The sequence below is a fragment of the Scleropages formosus genome, chromosome 24, assembly GCF_900964775.1.
Source record: "Scleropages formosus chromosome 24, fSclFor1.1, whole genome shotgun sequence".
In the NCBI taxonomy this organism is placed as follows: domain Eukaryota; kingdom Metazoa; phylum Chordata; class Actinopteri; order Osteoglossiformes; family Osteoglossidae; genus Scleropages; species Scleropages formosus.
In genome coordinates, this window is record NC_041829.1 from 12,858,924 (window position 1) to 12,874,681 (window position 15,758).

The 15,758-nt window shown below is 41.6% G+C and overlaps 1 protein-coding gene across 1 annotated transcript; it reads right to left on the minus strand.

Annotated features, from left to right (window-relative positions):
- Nucleotides 1–9,847: 9,847 nt before the first annotated feature.
- Nucleotides 9,848–12,277, minus strand: LOC108918870 (nanos homolog 1-like). The gene has a single exon (XM_018726477.2). The coding sequence runs from the start codon at nt 11,735–11,737 to the stop codon at nt 11,003–11,005; it is 735 nt and encodes a 244-aa protein (XP_018581993.1). The 5' UTR covers nt 11,738–12,277; the 3' UTR covers nt 9,848–11,002.
- Nucleotides 12,278–15,758: the final 3,481 nt, after the last annotated feature.

Genomic DNA, 15,758 nt, shown 5'->3' on the forward strand with positions numbered 1-15,758 from the left:
ACGGTTGCTGCACCTGTATCCAGCTTCCCAGAATTCCCCCAACATGCAAGACTATCTACAAACACAAACATAGTGTCATCATTAATAGCAGCAAGAAAAGCAGTTATATTTACATTTATTCATTCAGCAGACACTTTTGCTGCCGAAACACAGGCAGCAAAGGGAAAGACAGCCCTTCCCTGTGGCAAGTTGGGACGGCTCATGCACACGTTTGGGTCAACAAGAAGAATGCAGAACATGTTGAGTTCCCCTGGCACGAGTATTTATGACTGTGTAAATAAGAAAGGACAATAAAAACCATGGCCCAGAGCGAGAGCAGGGTAGTTGCTCCTCCCCAATCCCTTCTTTACCGCATACATCACTTGGAATTCAGTAAAAATCAATACAAGCATAATAATCGCAGCCCTAACTATAAAACAGAAGGTCGTGGCTTGGTCAGCGCTACTGTCTTTCGATCCAGACCTTACAGGTTTGATTCCCACCTCTGGCTGTAGTACCTTTGAGCAAGATACTTACCCTGAATTTGCTTTGGTGGTGTCAGATAAATGTAAAATGCATAACTATAATTAACTAAAGAACAGTATAAGTTATTTACCTGGAATCGAAGGCAGCAGCTGCACATCAACTTTTTAGCCCGAGGGATTACATGGAGACGGAGGGTGATGGAGAATGGGCGCTTCAGTGAAAAAACTGAAATTTGTTAGTTGTAAAGGGCAGAGGATCATTTACAGTTTGTTCACCTTCTGTGTGCTTCTTTTACATCTTCTCCACATGTTATCAAGTCATGATTGGATAGTAGACATTTTCTTTATATATTACTTTGCAGCACACTAAGGCCTCGTGGACTGCATACAACACTTTAGTTAAACTTAGTATTGTGAACTTGCTACAAAAAAACAAGCAATTTACATTTTCTGTCAACCTGAAACCTTCCACCCAAGGAGGCACTTACTGTTAACAGTTGCGTCTTGTTGGGGAATTGGGCGAGGCTTTGACATGTGATTGAACTGGTGTGTCATTTGACTTTTTTTTTTAATTCAGTACATAAAAAAAAAAGGAAATGAAATAAAATAATATTTTATTCTCACTTTAAGAAAATTATACACATATATACAGATATATGTATGATGATATGTATGTGTAAATCACTGAAAATTACTACTCAAAGATGACTGTAGTGATTTTCTTTACAATTTCACGTTGTGCTGCTCTTCGAATGAACTGGAATTTAAAAGACAGAAAACTGAGGTAAAAATGTAAATGGGCCATGAAACACTGGATCCTTGTGCTATGGACATTTCCGTTACAAATTATCTAAAATATAAGATTTCTGATTGATTGATTAATCAATCAAACAATCAATCAATTACACTTATTTCACTCACTCACTCTGCCTAATTGCTAGTCCTGCCCAGAGTCATGGGGATCCAGAGCCTATCCTGGAATCACAGGGCACAAAACCAGCAGTTACACCCTGGATGCGATGCTGCTCATTCACACTTTTACCTGCTTTCTAAAATCTCTTTCTGTTGCAGAGTAAAAATGACCTGCATTTACATGGCCATCTAACAGCTGGCAACGAAAGGCACCCAAAGACAGTACAACTGTGGGACTGCCTTTATTCACCTGGCTTCCACAGTGTTTGCAGCTCCTGTGTGGTGTTTGTGTTGGTGGTCGACACATACTTTTATTTTTCTGCCATTTTTTTAAATTTTAATTTTAACATAGCATAAGTTTCTTTTTAAATAAAGTGAAATACTCCGTTGTTATTCAACGTGTTGACAATAAAATTTAGTTGAAAGTGGCCAGAAGCTGAATAAAGTTTCAAAAGCTCATAGATGAACAGGTGGCATTGAGTAGGAGGTCGTAGAGATAGTTTAATTTCGAAAAGGGTTTGAAATGAATAAAGCATAATAAAAGTTTTACAGGATTTTTTAAAATGTATTATTATCGGTTTAGTTGGGTCTTCTACAGAATTTAACCCATAAATAAATTTTTTTCTGCGTCCTCGCGCTATTGATGTCATTCCACCAAATGTCCTCTAGATGGCAGGACCGTTCCATCACACCACTCAGCACTCATATGGAAGGTTTTTCTGCAAATGACACATCTGTTTGCATTAGTGCCCTAATATTGTAATGTAATGGCTCAAGAATTTCTAATGTTATTGACAGTGGGAGAGAGAGAGAGAGAAAAATCCACAGAGCAGGGAATGACCATCATGGACAAAGTTACAGGAGACAAGAATAGACACTGAATGAGAGATATAAACTAAGCACCTTCATAAATATTTGAGGAGCGGTTCCAGGCAGCTCGATGTGTTTTACTCATCCTTGTGATACCACTGATTTGATCCAAACACATTTCACACTTTTCTTTTGACTAATAAAAAGAGAGATTGATGCTCAATTTTAAAAGCCTCCTTATAATGGAAGCATTCAGTCTCTTCTGGCAACGTCTTTGCTGCAAACTTATTTGTGCAAAATGAAATGGGGGATTACATATTTCTCTAGAATTATACTAAACACCATATGCACCATTATACAGCTTCCGTATATCAAGAGGAATTAAAATAATATTTACATTAAAGACAGGATGTGCAGTTTTTCCATTTAGTTTTACATTTGTTCATTTAGCAGATGCTTTTCTCCAAAATGACGTACATCTCATAGAAAATACAATCTGTGCATTATTTTAAGGAATACTAGCTAGCATATGCATTACATTGTCTTTTTTGTTCAACAAAACATTGTTAACAAGAATTTTTGTGCAGAGAGGAATCCAAAGTTATCAGCGCTCATTTAGGTGACAGTGCAGGTATCAGGTGCTGCCAAAAGTCACAGCTTTGCTTCGTGTTTTGCTCTGTAGGAGGAGTCTCTGAAGGATGCGCCGTCTTCGTCACCGTCTACACATCTCCATTCAAGCACACGCTCATGTGACCTACAAAATGCTGGTACAAAAACAGCCCAGCCTGTCCACTAACCATATAAATAGAAGTTGTATTTTATCTCTAATATTCTGCATATATCATTCAATTTTTAAGCACTGTTTTCAAAGGTGTCATTTTGCCCTGTTATGTTATTGGATATTGCTGCATTTATTTCATGTCTTTTTTTCCGAGGGGAAAACATATTGAGATCACCATTTCATTTTCCACAGATGAGACTTCAACATTAAGGATGAGTACAAGATGAACTGATCTGTTGTGTTTTTATATGTTTGTATCTGAAATGCCATTGTTTTCTCCGCATCGCCTGTAACACCATGGGTTCCTATTATCGCAACAGGCTCCCGCAGAAAATCTTAAAATAAAACCTTGAGTTAAAATAAAATGATTAATCAATTCTTAATCATTCCTGATTAATCATTTTAAAGACATTAAAGGGTCTAAGATGATGTTCTCTGCACTGGCTTCCTACAGCTGCCTGGATCAAATTTAAGACCCCTGGTTATTGCCTACAAATGCATCAATAGAACTGCTCCCAGCTACTTACAGGACTTGGTCAACCGATACACCCCAACCGGACCGCTTCGCTCGTCTACTTCTGCCCACTTGCGATGAACCGGTGTCCTATCCTGGGTGTGTCCCTTTCCCCTCCAGCCTTGCGCCCTGTGTTGTCGGGTTAGGCTCTGGTTCACCGCGACCCCGCTTGGGACAAGCGGTTTCAGACAGTGTGTGTGTGTGTGTGTGTGTATATATAGTAGGAAGGTGATCAGGAATCATCTGTTCTGAGTTTTGTGCACCTACTCATGCAATGAACATCGGTGCATAAAATGGAAAGAAAAAACTAAGTTTACTTAAGAACCACACGTCTGCAACTATGCCTCTTTCTCCTAATGCACAAATTGTATTTCTCTGAGATGCACGTCGCTTTGGAGAAACGCATCCACACAGAAACCCCTTGTCCCAAGCAGGAGTCATGGCAAACCGAGGCCTAACCTGGCAACACAGGGCGTAAGGAACGCCAGTCCATTGCAAGGCACCCCAAGCGGAACTCAAACCCCAGACCCTCCAGAGAGCAAGACCCAGCCAAATTCACTGCGCCACCGCACCCCCGAATGAATAAATGTAAATGTAAATGAATAATCATGAATGGCACTACTGTGAGCAAAATATGCTGAGGAGAGCATTTGCTTATCTGCTTTAGAATTCATGAGACTGACCCAGACACACAAAGTCTCCCACAGGCCTCCTTCCCTGTGAGCTCACATATGGCATCCAAGACCCTGTTTAAAGATGCAGAGCTTTTTGTTCTCATAATGAGATGTTCATTGTGGAGTTTACACCTCAAGACAAAGTTCTTTTCGCATCTGGCACCCTGGCTAAAAACGTCGCCGAGGCTCTGTTATACAAAAACTACAAAATTTGAAGCTGCCTTTTAGAATGACATTTAATCTGGTTTCCATGTGTTTTCTTGGCTCTGTCAACTAAATATAAGTGAACTGAAGTGTCTCCACATTAGCGCAAGCAACTTCAGTGGAATATTATGAGCGTATTTCAAGCATTAGCTATTTCAAGAAGAACTCCCAGAAGTGCGAGTGCTCAATATAGCATTTGTTGACCTTGACTTGCTCCTATTTCGTTCTTTATAAAATGAGAAATAGGAGCATGATATTTCATTCTGTTTGGGTTTCTTTTCCTCCAGCTATTCAAGCTCTCTGTTCTGCTAGGAGCCAGGACAATAAACCCTGCTCTCATTGAGGCTGCCAAGACAATTACAACATAAAGGGGAAAAAAAGGTGTCTCGGATTGCGCGCTTCCTTCTTTTTGAAAAGTCTTACGCGGATGGTCTGTTGTTGCTGTTTGTCACCTTCATGGCTTTTTCCACCGTAGCCCCCTTGGGATTTAGATTATGATGCATGGGCCCGACAACGTGGACGATGAGGTCAGCGGTAGGGTGAGCGTCTGATAGAAAACACCACACCTGCACAAAGTGCTCATTCTCTCAACACGACACGCTGCGGTGCTGCCTATTTAGCCTGTCATTTTACACAGTTCGGGGAGTTTTATTCTAAAGATAAATTGCCCCAGGTAAGACATCTTTGTTTGGAAAAAAAAAAAACTGCTTTGGGTTCCCTCTTATTTTAACTCTGTATCCATAACCCATGGTTCTCTACAGCATCTCCTCTAGGGTGTTCTTTTCAATGGGAGGCGACATTAGTGCTTTTTTCGTGGTTTGAAGTTCAAAGCAAGGATATCATGTCAAGGTAAAGTATACTCCGTACATGCTAGGCTCTTGTGAACTACAGAGCACCAGGACTCTGAAATATGGGGAAAAAAATTAATTAAATATTAATAATACCCTGACATCATCAATAGTATTAGTGTATCTGAGGTCATGAGGAGCAGACAGCTCTCTTTCTGCACTTCAGTTGGAGCACAGAAAAGATGTGTGATTGTTACCCGCGGTTACAGTTTAGCTTTTAGTCTGTGGCTGTTTTTTTTTTTTTTTTTTTGTGAACTCCTTTCTCGGACTACTTGACATATGGTGGAAGGAACCGAGGACATGTCTGTCAACCAGTCTTGCCTTTCCCCTCAGGGGTCAAAACAATAAGCTGCCCGATCGAGAATACAGAAGTGCTACTGAAATGGAAGAATACTGTTAAAGAATTATTTTTATTAATATTCATCCTCACATATTTATACAAAGTTTTACAATTTACCAAGGTGATTTACAGTTTAGACCCAGCCGATAATTTTATTAGAGCAATTCACATTAAGCAGTTAAAATAAGGGTGATATAGCATTACCCTTCCTGGGACTTCACATATAAAATTCAAAATTACAAATCAATCTTTAACTGTACCACAATTTGCAAATTTAAATATTTCCCATTCTGGCTATAGGTATGGGGAGTGGGTAGTAAAAATTGAAACGTAATTTTGTTTTTGTCCATTAAAAAAGTAAATAAAACACAACTAGACATTCTGGAACTAAATATAAACGTTTTCGAGAAAAGTTAAAATATTCTCAATTTTCCATCCTATTACTAAATAATCCCCCCCATGCATTCTTACATTCGTGAGGCCGCTAAGTATTTGTGCATCCTGGGGTACCCCGGAAACACATACATATGTGCAATATGTATTTCTAGGGTACGGAGTCACAAGATGTAATATTTTATTTTTTTACTAGTTTTAAAAATTTTTTTTTACAAAACTTACCCCTTGTAATGCACCCTTAAAGTTCCTGCTCATGTAAAATGAGCATTTACCTAAGAACTGAGAATGAATTTTTTTCCCATGACAAGCTGATTAACGGACTAGTCGACAAGTCGATTAGTGATAAGCAATTGACCGGAAATAAATGTTCATTTCTCCCTTACAATGCACACCTATATATCTATACTATGATGTGATCTGATGGTGTTACGTTCTGAGAGCGAGCGGACTGTGCACTTTATAGAGTCAACTGTGCCGCTTTGAGGATGCTACAGGAGAGGAATTTGAATGGAAAATGTTAAAGTGTGTGAATTTGCTGGTGGACACAAGGGACCGCGTGTGGAGGGCTCACATGAGACCAGTACAGGTTGAGTAGAGGTAGGCGTCACGGGATTTGTTGCAAAATCAGGTACACTTCTCCTTGTGGAATTTGGTGTCAGAGGTTAGTTGCTAAGGGTGGCAGTCAAGGAGCTGTTTGAGCTTGCTGAGAAGGCTAGTCAGTGGATATGGATGAGAAGAGAGCAGGGGCGAGGTGTCGTGGGCCTAACGCAACAAAACAGACTAATGGAAGTGCCCACTTGAGAACCTCAATGAAACACCCGTGTTGGTACCCTGTGAGCCAACGTGGTGGTTAGGGGAGATTAAGCTGCACGGTCATGAGTCGTGGAGATGTATGAAGGCAATGCTTGTTGTTTTCTCTGGGGCTTTTGTGCAAGGTGGTGAGGTCGGTGGAACTGGGCCTTGCATACAGCTGTATATATTTGCATATGAAATGTAATAACGTGCATGTTGAATATAAATGAACGTACTTATAGAACAGCTATTGTTGTTAGCGCTACAGCAGTTTTCATAATGACATTAGTGTTATTTTTTTCTACTCTGACCTTTTCACAACCTCTGCTGTAACATTAATGTGTGGAAAATCAATTTAATACAGTTCTTAACATACGTAGAAAGGTCTCAGTAGGATGTAATATTACAAAAACTTTTTTTTTTTTTTTAAGCAAATGCTTTTCTCCACAGCACTTTACAATGATTTATCCATTTATACAGCAGGGTAATTTTTAATGGAGTAGTTCAGGGTAAGTACCTTGCTCAAGGGTACAGCACGGGGGAGGGGAATTTACACTTGGGTTCTCTCTCTAAGCACTATGCTACATGTTTGCCTACCAGACAAATATTACTCACTGTCATTAACCAGTTTCCAAGTCAGGGTTGCAGCAGTACCAAACTCATATCAAAAACACCGGAAACAACGCTAAACAGGGTAAACCACAGGCAGGAGCATTATCCATCACAGGGCAGCTAAACACACACATTCATTTACTCTAGGCAATTTAGAGTCACAACCTACCCGAAACACATCTTTGGAGCGTTGGAGGAAACCCACACCAACACAGAGAAAAAATATAAAATGAGCAAGATTTGAGATCAAACAGTGCAGACTCCATGAGGCACCACACACACACATACATATTACTCACACTTTCTGAAAACCCACTTTTCCCAAGCAGGGCCATGGCAAATTGGAGCCTAACCTGACAACGCAGGGAAATAAGGCTGGAGGGGGAGGGGACACACCCAGGACAGGACGCCCGTCCATCGCAAGGCACCTAAGCAGGACTCAAACCCCAGACCTACCAGAGAGCAGGCCCCGGGAAAACCCACTGTGCCGCCGCACCTGCATATGCAACTGCTAACATTTACCAAGATATCACTCCCCAATAAGACAGTACTCATTTATTTAAAATGACACATTTCTTTGCAGTACTAGAGAGCAGCACATTAAGACCAACTCACACTCTGACTTGACCCTTGAAACAAAGACAAGAATTCTGACTTTGTAATCACATAAGCAACTCCCCTATCCCAAACATCTCGAGATTTAAAAAGGTAATCTATTTCAGGCAAGCTTGTTAAGAAAGCCACATTCCACTGCAAGTCGACAGCTTGTGACCAAATAAGTTTAAATCCCCCGAGAAACTGCATTTTGTACACTACTTGCCCTGCAGTTATTAAAAGCATGTTAACTGACACACATCTACTCAGCCAGTGCTTGTTGAGCTGTGGAAGACGAAATGGGTCAGCAGTTCATCCTTATAGCACTGGGTCTAAGACCCCTGCAAAGACCCTAAAATGCATTGCTACTGCTTTTTACTGTACATTTTTAGTGGCTGTATTATACATTTATTGAAATATTTAAGCATTTATGTTTTCTTTTGCTCATTGTTATTGCATTTGTTCCATACCACTTTCATACATTTTGTCTTATTGTAATGTGTGTTTATGCAACAGTTGGTCATTTGCTTTATTTATAACCTAGCAGACATGATCTGAACATAGTGCTACATACAAACAAATTTTAACTGCCACTGAGGACTGCTGGACACTCCTGAATATTTTTTGACCTGACATCTATGGGCTAACTCTGCTATCTAGAGCCTGCATTAACACTTCTCTCAGTGTTCAACTATTACTAATGAATGACTTGGAGGGAGAGAGAGGAGTTTCATCACTTGGGACAAGACCTCACAAGAGTCTCCCCGATGCAGCCGTGACCCTTTAATTTCCAGAGTCTTTAGCTGTGTTCACCCATTCCCTCTGCTGGCTCTGCAAGCATCTAGATGCCTGACTGATAGGATATAGTACAGAACTGGAAGGACAGACTCCATAAGGCCTTGGTTTCAGCTGAGGACTGAACTGGGCGATTCTTCACCGAAACCAATCAACTTTCTTTCTGAGCGCTAGCGGTTAAAACCAGTATCCTGGTTTCAGCCTTCAGGGATTGTAAATTGGACAGCTGCAGTGCAGAGATTGCCCAGGTCGGCTGTCTCATGAGCCCAGTGCACCTGTAATAGATGATGGGAACGGCGATTAAGGAGAGGGTGAACTGTGAAGGGTAGATGTCTTGTGGGGCAATTCCAGTCCACCATTGTTCTCCTGCTGTCGCTACCACTCAAATTACTTCTTGGCTTTGAAATGCAAAGTGGATGCAGGGCCCCAGTCGGCGACAGAACGACTGCTCGTCGCTCCGTAGTTTGTGACATCAACATGCTATATGATGGAAAGCTGCCAGGTTTATTAAGATAACAGTGATGAGCAGCAGTTCTACCAAATCCTTTGAATTCAAGGAGGAACAGTGTGTTTACCCGTGTATTGCATGCAAAGGTGTGGACATCCATCCATTATCAGTAAACATGTGTCAGGCAAACAGCAAGCTAAGAAGTAAAATACATGATCAAGTGTTTATTTCTCTTGTTAAATTCATTATTAAAGTTCTGCACTGTAGTATACAGAGAAGCGGCAAAATATAAATAAAATTCAGCAGTGTTTGTTTTTCTCATTTAATTAAAAACTTCAGATAAAAGTGGCAAATTTTCTATCGTCATATTTCACTCTCTTGTTTATGCTCGAGAATAATAACATTAAACATCACAGCTTCAAAATAAAGAAAAAGGAATGGATATTTACAACATGCCTTTTTGGCAGCTAATGCTTGGAGCTCATCAGAAACTATTTCCAAAGGCAGAATGAAAAAAATACAATTATGTTATACAAAGATCCAAAAATACTATTAAAACCCGTTATTATAAACGGCAGCACTATATTAACCAACTTTAATCTGTGATATGTCACATATAAGTACAAATTTTAAATTGTTTGAAAACTCTTCTGAGGTAGCGCCCTCTTAAATCCATTGATGTTAAAATACTGAATAAAACACACACTTTTTATATACAATACAGCAAATCTATTACCTTATTTTCCTCATTCAGCAAAACTATTCCTTTGGTAAACAAAACTACTGGAAATGTGCAGCGTGTTCAAGATTTCACTTAGGCTATACATTCACAATCTTTTTGGGTTTAAGTTTGCGAAACGATGCAGCGGGAAAAGGGACAATACATTGAATCATTGTTTCGTTGGGAGGAAAAAGGCCTTTTATTGACATTTATTAGGTGCGCTGGACTGGAGCGCTGGGATTGAGCGGAATGAAGGAGCGTTGTGCGCTCAGCCTCTTTATTAACGTTCACACAAAGCGTCGTGATGCTAAGAAGGTTCCCTCAAACCTCATGGAATGGAATGATCCGTAGAAAACAGCACGAACGCGACACCCCAAAGGAGATCCAGTCTTGGCTATGTAAACATGGCAAGTACCTCTTTGTGTGCTTCCTTTCATTTGGGAAAAAAAGGCAAAGCAATAAAAGGGAAAACGTTAAGAAAGCCTAGGGGGGCTGGGGCAAGAAACGCGGTAAAGAACACGCGTTTTCTTCCTATTTAAAGGCCAGTTAATGTTACGGACTTGTTTTTCGCAACATGATGGAAACATGAGGGAGTGAAAAACATTTTTTTTTTTAAAACGGACAGATTCAATATCGGCCTCCAGGCTCTACATATCGGAAACACTCATTTATTTATACGCGTTTAACTAAACTTTGGTTCATTAGAACAGCATTAAAAAAAAAAAAAAAACTACCTAAGTCTACACATCTTGCGTCAAAAGCAACTGCGGTCCTCGGAGACTAAACCATCTTTTTATTCACAAAACGTGCGCCCGTTTGTGCGAACTGCGCTCAGCGTGTGCGCGCCCCAAGCGCTCGGCCGCGCGCGCCGCGTACGGTTCGGCCGCGCGCACGAAGAAAAGAATTAACGGGAAAAATAATATGCATATAGGAAGAGCGTTTGCGAAGGCGTGACAATTCGATAAATGATACTACAGCAAGTTTATGACGGGGGGGCTGTCGCCATCCGAACAGTCATCTATTATTAAATAAATATCCAGTGCAATTTAGTGAATGCCGTTTTTTTTAAATCACGTCGACGTTATTTAAGGAACTACTCAGAATATTTTCAGTCTCTTACCACCCACCGCCCTCCCTCCTTTCAGTTTCAGTGGTCGCTGCGCCGGCTGATCTTTGGAAAGCGGGCAGTACTTTATAGTGTGGGCATTGTCCCCATTGGCACTGCACAGGGGACAAGTGTAAGCTCTGAGGATGGGACACACTACCCTCCCGTCCGGCGTCTTCAGGACGTGGGAGGCGAACGCCTCCTCCGGGGCTCCGTTATTCCGACAAAAGACGCAAATCTTCGGCTCCTGTTTACTCCTCGTCGTCAGCTTGCGCACCTTCCTCTCCGTGCCGAAGAGATCGAACCCAGGGAAAGTCAAAGTGCCTCCAGAGCCCGAGTCCCTGTCTTGGGGAGGGATGCTGCCGCTGCTGGTACTTTGGTTCTGGAAAGGACGGAATATGGAGAAGCGCTCCTTCAAGTCCAGCCTGGAGCCAGTGGAGGTAGATGGTGGTGGCGGTGGTGGTGGTGGTGGTGGGCTCGCCGAGGGGCAGCAGCAGCAGTCCAGATGACCACCGCCCTCCCCACCGAGCCCGATCACACAGGAGCAGGAAGAATCGTCCAAACCCAGCGTGGCCTTCAGCGACTCCGTGATCGAGTTGGGACTCTGCGGCGCGCTGTTCTTGTTTTGCGCCACCAACGTGGACAGACCCAGATAGTCGTTCCAAAAATTAAAGGTGTAATCATAGGAGGTGCGCGAGCTCAAATAGTTGTGATTTAGAAAATCCATGTTCTGGTCTGTAACGTGTTTTTTTTTTTTTTTCTCTCTCTCTTTTTCTTTTTCCCTTTTCTGCGGAAAAACCAGTTTTGAATCCCACCACTTATTGTTGACAGTCGGTTGAGTTAAAATTTGAAAATTAAGCGCTACTCATCGCTGCGCTCCGCCAGGCGTCTGAAAAGCCCGTTGGCAAGACTGGTCTTTTTAACAAGGACATGTTTGACAAGGGGGGCGGGCCGTTCTTTTCAAACCAACTTTGTGTTAAGGTTGATCTAGGATTTGCTCTAGTTAAAACCCGGAGTGGAGTTTTTTTACTGTCCGTACGCGGCACCGATAGCGGTGGATAAATAAACAGTAATAAAAAAAAAGACGACATTGATTGCTAACGCAGTGGAAAACAGTTTTCTCAGCCTTTACAAAACACTGTGTTAATACTAATTCCGTTAATTAGCTTTGATGTAAACACCCTGTTTATATATGTTACTCAGATTTTGTAAGAAAAAAAATAGTTCTGCTGAGAATCCCATCAATCGCATCATGATGAAACTGGGAAGTGCGGGGAGAAAATATATGTCATATGCTATTTAAATAAATGTATCACATTATTGTCTTCTTGTGCAATTTTTAATAATCCCTGAGTATTCTACATACTTCCAGACATGCCGTCCGTCCCGTGCGTCCCGAATCCTCCTTGTCTCTTGGGTCCCTATACTGTACAGCGCTGTCTTCTGCGTCCAAATCCAACATCTTCAATACCACCTCCATGGACTGTGTTGCACCAGCAGCGCTTTATTTGCAGCGTGGAAGTTTATAGCTATAAATAAATCCGTATGCTATTTCCCTTTTGAGGGCATGTATGGCCCATTCTGCATGCACCTGAAGCAAAGGGGAAATAATAAGTAATATTTGTATCTATGTCACTATGTCTTCCTTAATTTTAAACTTCTTGTAGGTGAAAGTTGGCTACCAAGAAGGTAGCCAGAACTCCTTTTCCTTTCTTTAAAGAAATGGGATTTCTGAAAAAAAGCACATGAATTTCCATACTGGCTCACACTCACTTTCGCTCGCTTTCCGACATTTGATAAATTATTTTATCACATGCATGTCTAGTGCAGCATTCCTGTGCTGGGATTGTCCATCTCATTTACTTACTTAGCAGACACTTTTCTCCAAAAACTCAATAGGCCCAGTCTTTTAGTCTCATTTACATACCTTATTGCATTGTCAGGTGCATTACCTTCCATAGCCCACAAGCTTACCAGTATTCTAACCAAGTTCACCTGACCACAATGTGGCTCCTGGGTTCCATCATAATGTAGAAAATCCAGATAATTTCCCGCTGACCAATGGTTGCTGGGTGCTCAATGGAAAACCAAATTGCTACTTCTCTAACTGCTCCACAAGGTCAATTTTTTCTCTTCACTCAAGCAAACTGAAAGTTAAACTTTATTTGAAGGACGATGTTTTACAGTGAGGGGGCACAGGGCCGCAGAGGCGTGGTGGGTTTGGCTAAGGCCTGCTCTCTGCTGGGTCTGGGGTTCGAGTCCTGCTTGGGGTGCCTTGTGACAGACTGGCGTCCCATCCAGCGTGTGTCCTCTCCCCCTCCAGCCTTGCACCTTGTATTGCCAAGTTAGGCTCCGGTTCGCCTCGAGACAAGCGGTTGTTGACATTGTGTGTATGTTTTACAGTGATGCAACACAAAACGTTCTTAAATGGTATGGACTTTCCAGTTTATTTTTGCGCTAATGTTCTGGGTGCCTAGTTACATGTCATGTCCTGACATCAGAAATATGAAATCCTTGAAAATTTATCTCTACTGTGTTTTTCCAGTGTAGATTCCATGCCAAGAGGTCGCCAGGCCCCTGAAAGCTTTCTTTCAAGCTGCCAGAAGCCAGCTGCTGCAGTCAAGGCGGTGAGACTGTCCCAGTTACAAGGCAAAGGGTGCTGGGCCAGCTCACAAGTTCAGTTAAACCTGCTTCACTGCAGACTTTTGCCATGGGTCACTCCGCTTCCTTAAGCTCTAAGAGATGAGTTGAGATTATGCAAAACGTATGGAAAAACAATTAACTGACAGACAATACTGGTTACTTCCATTTATTCATTAAGTAGATGCTTTTGTCCAAAGTGAAATACAGCTCACTTGTGCTTTTCACAACAGGCAAAGAGCTTTAGATGCAGACATGTCATTGTTGAAGTACATATAGTTTTGTTCGATACCATCGTTGTTGCCAGCACACGTTTCGTGAGCAGTTGTAGAAGTGAGTCAGGAAATACAGCAGTGATTGTGACAGATGGTGAAAAATGTATGAAGCTGAGAGGATATCAGGAAAGAATAGAGTGTGCAAAAAAATCTGTTTTAAGAAACTTGAATGCTGAAAGGATTTCAGCAGTTGTGAGGAAAAGAAGACTATTCCAACCCAGCAGAGCCAAACTGATTATCAACAGACTTTCAGTTTTTTTTAATCCTTCTAGGTGAAACTTTAATGCCTTTGAGTTGATATATGGTTACAATCTTTCCAACAGTAAAATTTTGCAAAATAATGTTTGATAGTAATGTATACGTAACACACACCTGCGGGGATTTATGTAGCAACTTTATATCAATACAACAGAAAATGTAATTTTGTTTGCTAAGAGCCTGGTCTGATATTCCTTTATTGATCTCCTCAGCCCCTCATACCGTAGATAGAAATCTATTAATTTTTGTGTTTTTTAAAAGCATTGATAGTATCATTGTTTTGTGCTAGGTGGCACCAGCACCGGAAGTCCTGAAGATTTATTGATGGACTTTCATTTGCATTTTGATTGAATGCCCATGTTGATGCTGAAATGAAAGATGGGCCACGAAATATTTTGAGAGCATTTCTATATTAAATTCTATGAAATTGTAATTAGCCTTGGGGGTGCGGTGGCGCAGTGGGTTGGACCGCAGTCCTGCTCTCCGGTGGGTCTGGGGTTCGAGTCCCGCTTGGGGTGCCTTGTGACGGACTGGCGTCCCGTCCTGGGTGTGTCCCCTCCCCCTCCGGCCTTACGCCCTGTGTTACCGGGTAGGCTCCGGTTCCCCGTGACCCCGTATGGGACAAGCGGTTTTGAAAATGTGTGTGTGTGTGTGTAATTAGCCTTTAGGAGAAAAGAGGGACACATCAGAACTAAATCTTGAAGATAAAAGCAAGATAGAGGAATAGACGGAGGTGGGTAGAAAGGGAAAAACAGTTGTGTTGTCTTTTTTACTGTAATATATGCATTCACAATCCCAGTTGGCCAAACAAGCTAGAAGCAGAGTTCTGAGTGGGATTCATGTAGAATAGTAATTTCAAGTAGGTGTTCAGCAGTTAAATGTTTTCCCAGCTACATAACAGACAGCAACAGCTCTGCATAACACGATGAGGTCAAAACAATCTTATTCAAATGTTAACAGCACAGTCTGATTCTGTTTGGAGGTGGGAACCTGCATACTGATGTGTCATCGTGCAGAAGAGGGCAATTAGAAATGAATGGAAGGCCTTAGTATGTCTGCAAACTGGATCAAGGCTGAATGTATGACAGGATTACAAATATAGCTTCGAGTAAAGCTGTTTCACATGTCCATACCCACAACTTTGCAATTATTTTTTTGACACTTTTCTCCATAGACCAACCCATTTATACAGCTCAGTAACCTTTAGTGGGGTGATTCACAAGTAGTACCTTAGTCAAGGGTATTAGAGCAAGAGCTGTGATTTGAATCTGGGTCTTTCTGGTGGAAGACAGCAGTTCTAACTGTGTTACCAGCTGCTCCTCCTGTTTGCCCCAAAATTTAACTTAAGACTGTTTTATGACTCTATGAACTGGTCGCCAAGAGAATGTAGAAAATATGATGCACAAATTGGATGGTTTTATGGTTTCGCTGAATACAAACCGGAACAAAATCAATGAGCATTTGAACCCTTGCTACCTGGTTGAGGAAGATACACACACACACACACACATTTTCAGAACCGCTTGTCCCATACGGGGTCACGGGGAACCGGAGCCTACCCGGCAACACAGGGCG

Excerpts from the sequence above, each read along its gene's own strand:
- LOC108918870 (XM_018726477.2), bottom strand. The coding sequence starts at position 11,737 with ATGGATTTTCTAAATCACAACTATTTGAGCTCGCGCACCTCCTATGAT.